The sequence below is a fragment of the Trachymyrmex septentrionalis genome, unplaced genomic scaffold (assembly GCF_001594115.1).
Source record: "Trachymyrmex septentrionalis isolate Tsep2-gDNA-1 unplaced genomic scaffold, Tsep1.0 scaffold97, whole genome shotgun sequence".
Taxonomy (NCBI): domain Eukaryota; kingdom Metazoa; phylum Arthropoda; class Insecta; order Hymenoptera; family Formicidae; genus Trachymyrmex; species Trachymyrmex septentrionalis.
The window spans coordinates 2,331,397-2,342,045 of record NW_017306160.1 but is presented as its reverse complement, the minus strand read 5'-3'; the positions used below and the strand labels follow the sequence as shown (position 1 = coordinate 2,342,045).

Genomic DNA, 10,649 nt, shown 5'->3' with positions numbered 1-10,649 from the left:
GTACAGTACAGTAGTATTTCGAGTGTCAGATATATTACTTGAGAATGAGAAACGTTTCCCAGAATACCGCCATGTTTTCATCCGACAAAAATGGAATTTGATTTACTGTAACTTCTGTTTTTTGTTATAAAATATTAGAGTTGATTATTTTCATATTGTAAGTCTTTTTTATTAATAAAATTAGTTTTTCTGGTATTTTATTAAGAAAATTAATAAAATTAATTAATGAAGTTTATTAATAAAAAAACAATTACTCATTTGTCTATTGTATTATAATCGCATTATGTATCATACTTGAGATGGAATCATTGTGTGAATTATTGCTCACATACAATGCACGTTATTTTTCTTATTCATGAAGAAATTGTCTTTAAAATTACGAAAAAGATTTTATATCTGCTATCTCTCTTTGTGAATCGTATAATGTTCAAGAAAGTACACTTGATTACTCTGCGAATATCTATGGAAGGTGTTTCATGGCAAAAAGAATGATTAATGAGCCAAGTGGTTATATAATCATCATGTTTGATGACGTTACATTTTTTAAATTACTTAGTAATATATTCTTAATATACGCTGTTCTTACAAGAATTTAAGTACGTCATTTCTTAGAAATTACTTATTTTATGAACATTGTTTTCTACTTCAAAATACGTGGAACTTGTTCGTTATTCAATAGGAAGGCTCTATAATATTGTCTTTATTGACAATCCATACGCGCATCGAATAAAAGCTATATATGCGAAACTATATATTGCAACGTTATCATATATGGAAATCAAATACTGATTGTATTACCAGCTGACGCGACTTATCGGGCCAAAGCTTTAGACGCAAGCATAGCTAATCTTTAGTTTTTTTTTTTTTTTTTAAAGCCATAGCTGTACATTTGAAATCACCTTATACTCGTTCATTAATTGTGTGACTAGATTACGCTTCAGGTCACACGAAGTATTTACTACCCAGAAAATGTGACATTTTCGGAGTTTCTTTTCTATCCTTGAAAATCAGGAATTTTCATGGAACTGTTTATCAATATTCAGGAAAATTTCCTGAATTTTATTTTTCTATCACTTTCTGAAAACATTGTCTCTTTGATTATTTTTTTTTTTTTTTTTTTGATGTTGATAACTGGTTAGCAATAAATATGGCATACATATCCGAGTATATGTACGTGCGTGTCTCGGGTTTTTACAAAAATCAAGGTGACAATAGAAGGTAATGTCCAGCAGAAGAAAATAACTCATTATTATCTTGTAATGTTTGAGTTTTTTTCATATTATTCTATAGATTTCTCGGCAGTTACAGAACATGTTAGATACAATCTCGTAGAATCCTTATTTTTTTTTTTACTAATTTATAATATATTTTATAGTTTGTTTGCATTACTTGCACTTCAAATTATTTCAAAATTGCATAAAAAATGATCTGATCTTTTATTGGAAATTTTGAATAAAAATATCTATAAAATTATCAAGGGAGTTCTCAAGGACTTTTTCCAAGGTTTCAATGAACATCCTGATCACATAGTTTCCTTATTTTGTTGCATCATTTTGTAAATAATATCGCTTTCGATACTCGATACTGCTTCATGGTTAAGAAATTTGTTACGTTTACAGCTTTGATCTAATAGGTAGCAGGTAACATAATCAGCATTTGATTTCCATATGTCATAAACCCGATATGGTTTCGCATATTTTTCACGTGTAAATTTTAAAAGTGACACTTGTAATCTATATACAACAAATAATCTCAAAAGAATTTATTATTTTTAATCAATTAGAATTGAGTATTAATTATTTGAATTCTACGCGAAATTAAAATACATAATTCTTGCGAACATAGGCGTAGCAATGAATTTGTTGTGGGAGGGGAAGACAAATTAGAGTTGTGACTTTTGATCGGGGAAGGATATTCGAGTGGTATGGACTTATATTGTTTTATATTATTTTTAATTAATTATTAGCAAATAAATCACAAAATTACATATTTAATTTACTAATTTATTTTTCTCTTAAAATTGTAAATTGATTCTTCGAACTAAAGAAACTTATAACAATAATCTTAGATTCTCAGAAAATTTTTCTATAACATTTTAATTTTTTTTTCCAAAATCAATTTCTTGTAAATACTCATTAAGCATTAGTCTGTTTAAGCGGCTTTAATTATTTTTATTCTTTACAAGATTTAGAGAGACGCGATCCCTCCTGCTCTCCCTCTTGGCTACGCTCATAATTATCGATATTATATTATAAAAATTTGTCGCGCACTGTCGGCAAAAATAAAGTCAACGAGACACAATTTTTGTTCGAAATATTTGAATACCGTTAAATGTGCGAGGATGAACGAAAGGAATGCTGTCTATATGGCTAATGAGGCGGAGATAATTGATTCAACATCGAACGAGATGTTGGAAATTGTAGATAATCAACTGCGGTTTTAATTGAAATATGTGGGACAATTGAGTTTTGCATGATGTACGTACGTGATGTAATAATAATAGTACATACTGGAAAATCCATGTGTAGAGCCAAAGAAAATAGCTTCGTATATATATTACATTATTACTAAAATTTATATACGCAAATATTAGAGAATCGTATAAAATATCAGAAGCATTTATATAAACGTGCAGTAATATGTGGCTGTAATTTATACGATTCTTTTGCGAGTTGTACTTTGAAATTTGACCATCAACGTATTTATAAACATGTGAATTGGTAAGTCGTCTTTACGAATGCAGAGAAAATTATGAAAATGACCATATTGATGACTGTATAGATAAAAAAAAAATGTATTTTTAATCATCTTCGAGAAGCTAAAATTTTTTATATTGCATTGTCTACTGTGCTGTATAAATGTAATATTCAACAAGTATTCATCATTTACTTTTAATCCTGAACCGGCAATTACTCCTCAGATAAAAGATTGCTTATGAATGTATCAATACGAGGAGTTGATACCGTGGCGCATTGATTATTTTTAACGACCGTTCGAGTATCGCTCGAGTTTGCGATATCTTAGGACAATTTAAATTATATTATTTTCATCTGAAACGAATAAGCTCGAGCTTCTTACACGGTTCATCTTTTCTCTTTTTCTCTTCACGTCGGAGAAAAGGAAAAAAAAAAAGATAAAATGCAAGAATTAAAAAGAATAAATCATTAAATACACCAAAAAATGAATATCATTTGTGATATTATTAACTCTCCTGATAATATATATCAGTTGTAATGACGCGTGCACTTGATCTTCCTGCGTCTATTAAACATGAAACGTATCCATCAAGAAAAATACTCATATAGCTGCGCAAGGAAGATTTATATTATCAACAGCTAAGACTCGAGTGTTAATTTCTAATAAAAAGCCAGGAGGGGGGAGGTAGGAGTTGACTTCTCGTTATCTAAGGAGGGTCAAATAGCTTTATCACGTTGAGATGCATATAACGCGGTGCCATCGTTATCGCTAAGTCGCTAAAGGCTCGTGTTTCCACAGGTCGGCTCGGAGGTGGCCCATCCAGGAGTGGCCAACGACTTCGGAGATGTCGAGGCAAGGAAATACTACACGTACTATCAGTGGGTCTGCTTCGTCCTGTTCTTCCAGGTAAGCAGAGGATAACCTTTGCTTTATCGGCAATCTTGCCAGACGTGCGACATGGTGAACGCGCGCCAAGTAAGAAGGAGGACTTCTCGGAGATCTTCCCATTGTTATCTCCTCTTTATGCTCGCCCGCTTGTCTTTTCGCTGATCCGCGCTTGTCCTTTATGTCTGGCGGCCCACGTGTTGACTCGCGCGTAGGAGATCATAAATGGTCGCTTTAATAGCCGTTCGCAAAGATTTGTACAGTTACAATTGCGAGACAGATAAATTGTAAAAAGTTGAGCGTTGATCCTCAATCCATTTTCGAATGCGTTAACGGAAAGAGTTCCACTCTGGAGTTTAATGTACATACAAAAAGTAGTGATTGAAAAGATGATATTTTGAGTGTTTCAGTAAATTTTGATGTAATTTCTTTACAGAATTAATTCGTCTAATTTTTATAACTTACAATGATTGACATTACATTATATAATGCTTATTTATTCATCTGATTACCTTTATTAATAGGCGATTCTGTGTTATGTACCGCAATGGCTGTGGGGTTTCTGGGAAGGCGGCCTGATGCAAGCATTGGTCATGGGAATGAATTGTGGTATGGATACCAAGGACAACATAACAAAGAAGAAAAGTATTCTCATGGATTACTTGATGATGCACATAAGGGTAAGAAAATAAACAAATCGACTGCATAAATTTGATTAATTTTTCACTTGGCCGATGTACAAAATAATAATGTATGAAAAGGCAGATTTATTATTAGGCAGACTGATCCATATTTAACTAGGCGCTCTTGGTGATCACTGATAACTACTTGGATTTCAATAACATCGCACGCGTTACTGCGTAACTAACGTTTAGTCATAATATTCCCGCTTTACTGAATGTTTTCCAAATACACTGAGAGATTAAATTTGAATCTACCGTAAAATAGATAACCGTAGAATTTAGAAGTGATAAGAAACAGTGTTCGTAATGATTTATTATTTAAAGATAAATAGTAATCTTACAAAATATTTTCATAAGATTTTATAAATATAAATGTAAAATAACCAGCAAATTATAATCCGAATCCTTCTTAAATACAATCATAATTTTTTGCAATTTAAAATATCTAATAAGTTCCTAATAAAATCTAATAAATATCTACTAAAATCTAGTTTGAATTTCTAGATGCGACTATAATTTTTTGCAATGTAAAAATCTAGTGAATTTTCTAACATGAATCCTTCTTAAATGCAATGTTAATTTCTTACAACGAAACTAGGTTGCATTTAATAGATTACATGAGATCCCGGTGTCACTTGGATGAAATGTTAGTAGATGACCAAGAAAGTAGAAGGGGAGGTGGGGAAGACATGTGAGACACAAGAGAGGGAGATGACCGCGTTAAGATCAATTCGTCCTCATTGAGTCCAATTTGCTTTAATTCAACGATGAATTGTGCTTTCAGAATCACAACACGTACGTGTATCGGTACTTCGCCTGCGAGGTTCTGTGCCTCGTCAATATAATCGGTCAACTCTATCTGATGAACCGATTCTTCGATGGCGAATTCCTCAGCTATGGTCTGCGAGTACTGCAGTTCTCGGATACACCGCAAGAGGAACGAATTGACCCCATGGTCTATGTGTTTCCCCGCGTTACCAAGTGTATATTCCACAAATACGGAGCTTCGGGTACAATACAGCAGCATGATTCTCTCTGCATTCTGCCATTAAATATCGTCAACGAAAAGACATACATCTTCATCTGGTTCTGGTTCTTCATACTAGGCATCATGTTAATTGCTCTGATAATATATCGAGCTCTGATCATTTTCGCTCCAATGATACGGCCGAGAGTATTACATCTATCGTCGAGACTATTGCCCATTGAAACTTGTCAGAGCGTCAGCAGAAAAGTCGACTTAGGTGACTGGTGGATACTTTACATTCTTTCGACCAACATGGACTCGCTCCTCTATAGGGATTTCCTTATGGAATTTACGAAGAAGATGGGTAATACTAGCTCGAAGTCCGTGACCGCATAAGCGCGAAATCTTGGACGCGCACCTTGCGCTGTATGATAATTTAATTATTTAGTTCAAATACACCGATACATGGACTGACTCGCACCTCGCGGCGCGTTCCTGCAAGTATGTTTACACTAAGATAATACATGGTTATATTTTCATATCACGTATTTCGATCCACGTATTAGTAGCATCAGGTATGCGTAAGCAATTGAGATTTAAATTGGATTTAAATTGTTTTTCTAAACAATGATTCAAAATCGTCATTAACTTTTAAACAAATAAGTAGTTGAAACAAAACACAACGAAACAAAGTAACAATGACATGATCAATCATTACTTCGCTTTGTTATGCGTTTTGCTTTAACCACTGATTTATTTAAAAGTTAGAAGAATATTCTGAATCGTAGTATAAATAATTAGTCTTTCCCAAGCGTTCAATTCTAGACGTATATGTATATTTCATTTTTACCGTTTTTTTTTTATATTGCATGTATATCCATATCCCGCGTAATTCTATATACAAGTTGCTTGGGAATGATTAATTCAATGATTTTATACTCAGTCTCATGAAAGAGATTTTTAATAAAATAGTTTTATATGTAGGATATACCTAAATAGATGCTAAAAAGTAGGTATAAAGAAATAATAGACCAATCGAAAGAGTGTTTAGCCTGAGAGATGATTCTAATGTAATTTTGAGGTGTGAACGCGAACAAATAAAAATCCAGCTCAATTTCGTAGCACCCGCGTAATGTATATAATATAATAGACATATAAAGGTGTTTTGATCTTAAGTTTTTCTTTATTAGTAGAAAGAAAAATGGAAAGTATTTCACTTTTGAAAATATTAATTGAATTCTTTTTTAAAAATAGCTATCGTTTCTTTTCCTTAAATATATGTTTTTTTTTTTCTTAAAAGTTGAAATATAAATTTTATAATTCGAGAAAAAAACTTATTAATATTCAGTCTCTCTTTCGAGTCTTATTTTCATATATCAAGAAAATAGCTCGAATTTCCTTTCACAAATACACATCTGAGAACCACCGTTATATTACTTTATAAATCATTTTAGTTGTAAAAAATAATTGTACTATATTCTATAGATATTCGCCGTTGCTCAAAGCGGATCGACTTTTATTCCGTTTCCATAGTCGCATTCGAGAATTCGGTTCGTCGGTCGTGACGGCCTTGGGGAAAAAGGTGCAGCATGTAATCTAACTGTTAACAGTGGATTAAGCGGTTTCCGTTGCCTGTCTACATAAATGACCGATGAAGTTGCAACTTATCGTGACGCACACGTTACGAACCTGTCGCGACGTTTTCAGCGAACGTTTATCCATTCGACGGAACAGGCATTTTACGAGTGATATATGCGTCATTGTTATTCCCTACACGTCAATTAAGGGAGAAGAGGCTACATTAGGAAAGTACGTGATTTGACATCACATACGAATCTTCGTTAGCTGTTATATAGCGTGTGCTAGAACTCTCGACTTTAGTTTCAGCGACAGAAATTTTTTTTAATCGATACTATATTGATATGGCATCAATTTTTCTACTTGATTTTTCTTTTGAATTTTTATTGATATATGATCAATTGATATATGATTAATTGATATATAATCAATATTTTATACAAAAAAAAATATCAAGTAATAACTCTTTGTAATGGCTTAAGAAAAATCAATTTCAAATTTACATTTATCATCGGAATTAAGGTCGAGGATTCTGATACCGCCTAGTATGTAATTTATCTTCTTTCTAATTTGACGCGAATTACTCTTGCGTTCTAAATGTATATGTGTTTGTATAATACTTTCGCTGTCAACCAATTGCGTCATCTTGAACCGTAAAAAAACCGCATTTGCAATACGGCCTTAGCGCGACTAGCAATAAATGGTTACTGCACGCAGATTGCGACGACCACAAGTATCATAGGAAGAACTGTCAGCTATTTTCAAGCTACTATTTTAATGGTCGTATTCGTCCATCGGTCGCAATTACGTGCATGTTCGTGTTATTTTATGTAAGATGTGATAAATAGTGGTATTTTCAAGAACACTAAAGGTAGAAATTAAAAAAGAAAGAGAGAGAAAGAGAGACACACAAAAAACTTCAATGTTGACCCGCTCATCTTTGAGCGTCGACACACTGCGTGAGAGATTTTTTGCCTGTTTGTGTTCCACGGACAACAAAAATTGTTGTCGGATAAGACTTCCACTCGAAATCGTGGATTCGTTTATAAATTTCCTAGCATATAAGTTTTATTGTATCTATGTGCGAGCAAAGATGTGCAAAGATTAAACATTTTAAAACGACCTAAGCCAGAGCCTGTGGTTTTTTTGCCTTGAGCGTATGTGGGACAACGTGGAGATTTCAATGCGACGCTTGTTGACACGACTGGCGATAAAGGTTCCTACACACAGTGACATATGAATTACATTTGGCTAAAGATATTATAACTTGATATGTTCGCCTATTGAAACAATTTAGGACAAATTTTTCCGACATCCCATCTTTTTTGTTTTATACAGAAATGAAAACCGATATGATTCATAATAACTAATGTGAATTTCCGTACATGCGTCAGAAATTGATTTTTTTAGCTGGTTCTATCGATGTGGCATCAATTTTTTGCTCGATTTTTCTTTTGAATTTTTATTGATGTATTCTGCTTATTGACAAATACATTTAAAAAAATTTCACATTAAAAAAATCAAATATATGTCAAACACTAAAAGTAGCATTTCTTTTCCTATAACAATTTACGATATTTAATTTTTTTTATTGAAATTTAGTTAAATATAATAAATAAATTTTGGACGCGCAATAATAGATGATGGGTTATTTGATGCAATCGCATATTTTATTCGCTAAATTTTAGTGAATAAAAATGATAGAAAAAATAAATTTTAATTCACGTTGAGAATTGTAATATTATGATTTAATAAAAAATTGTTATTCCTTATAAAAATATTTAAGAGAAAAACATTGAGTTCATTAAAAGATATTAAAAGATATTATCGGAAGTATCAATAAGATAATTTTACTTTTTTAAATTTTAAAATAGATATACTATTATGAGAGACTTGTTTTATGTCGGAGATTTAACGTTTCCATTTGCGTTCAAAACGGACATCGCGTAACAGCATTCGATTTGATGACGCATTTTTCACACCTGTCTACGAATAAATTAAACTTTAAACGATTCTGATAAATTATCACTATTACAGGAAGATTGAAATTATATGATTGGAAAGAATTCGAGAAGTGTTAAAAAAGATTTAACAAAAACTGAAGTAATATAAAACGACAGATTCTTTCATATTATTATTAATATTTTAGAGGCTATTAAATTTTAGAGAATATTATAATAAAAGATTAAAATAAAATCGGAAAATGTTGAGAAATAAGAGATTATCTCGGAAAAGATGATATATGCTGTAAACAAACAGTTTGGCTGCATGTTTCATTTATCTTCCACGGAAATCCAATTAGTTTGGCTTCTCATTACCTGATTCTCCGTAATTTTAGCGCATCTCGTATAATGATTCACGTATGCTTATAATTATAATTATAGAGAAGCGACATTATTTACACGCGGTGGAATGTTTGACGTAAGAATTATTACTCGCACGATACGATCGTGATCTATGCAAGTACATATCGCGATAAAAACACGATGATCGAAGACTTACAGACAACGGTAATAATGATCATGATATTGATATGTAATTCTTCGTAATTATCAACAATTCACACGCCGTAATGGGAAGTGTTTGAATGGAATATACAGAGTTTTTCCAAATTAACTCACCTAAATCAGTTAATGTGCGCAGTAAATCGATAAAATAAAATAATAGAGGACGAGATAAAATTAAATAAAATGAAATCAATTCCCGATACTTTTTAAATTTATAGTATTTAATTGAAAACTATAACGATATAATCTTTGTATGTGTAAATGTGTGTAAAATTGATATTTTCCAATATTTCTTTTAGTATAGCCGGAAAATCTGAATTTTATATTTTATTGATATGATTGATTCTGCATATATTTAAAAAAATACGTTCAATGTTGGTTGCAATAAGATTATTTTCAATCGCTACCTTCGTTATTTTTATTTAACAGTTTCGCATATATTTAAAAAAATACGTTCAATGTTTGTTGCAATAAAATTATTTTCAATCGCTACCTTCGTTATCTTTATTTAACAGTTTCGCATTATAAAAAGAAATACGTTCATATAAAAAATATGATACAATAAAGTGCCTTGTAGCAAATTCGGTTGGATGCACTGATGCACATTGAAGCCATCGTACATAAATGTTGACGTAAAGGTGCGTTTAATTAATATAAATATAGAAACGGGTAAACTGCGAAATCCTCAATACGTTTTATTGCGTTGTTAGGTAAAATTATATTTTATAATTCGAAATGTTCACTTTTTATTTTTACATTTAGATAAAATCATTATATAACGATTTTAATATGCATGCCATGATGCGCATGAGTGTGTCCACTTAAATTCGCTATTAAAAGTATATGATATACAATAGCTCAAATTTATTATATTTATTTAGTATTATTATAAAAAAATATTGTCATAAGCTTTTTAAATCGATAACAGTTTTATCTAAAAATTTTTAGATTATTAGAACAAAAAAAATCATCAGAATAAAATTTTTATATAATTATTTTTTAAATATATTTGAAAACATTTATCGAGTGAATGTGGTAAAATGAAATCAAATATTATAAAATTATGTGGATTTATTCAATTATAATGCGTGTCTTCTAAATATGATAAAATAGCAAAGAATTTATTACAAAGAAAGAAGAATAAGAGGCTTTGTTGTAGGCGCCCTCTGCTCAACATCTATTGCTCGATGTTCACGTCGATAAACACAGCTGTCCGAACTTGTCTTGTAAATTACCGACTGGTCGATCGCCGAATAAAGAAAGAATGCGATAATTACGGTACATACATACATGTGCGCGCGCGTACACGACACGCACACATTAATATATATA

The 10,649-nt window shown here is 31.6% G+C and overlaps 1 protein-coding gene across 1 annotated transcript in view; it reads left to right on the top strand.

Moving 5' to 3' along the window:
- Positions 1-6,362, top strand: part of LOC108756180 (innexin inx1) — an 8,245-nt gene extending 1,883 nt beyond the window's left edge. Inside the window, exons 2-4 of the mRNA XM_018499791.1 lie at positions 3,496-3,603; positions 4,107-4,262; positions 5,050-6,362. Of these exons, the coding sequence (XP_018355293.1) occupies positions 3,496-3,603; positions 4,107-4,262; positions 5,050-5,628 (843 nt within the window). The 3' untranslated portion in view covers positions 5,629-6,362. The remainder of the gene's footprint in view (positions 1-3,495; positions 3,604-4,106; positions 4,263-5,049) is intronic.
- The last annotated feature ends 4,287 nt before the right edge of the window (positions 6,363-10,649 follow it).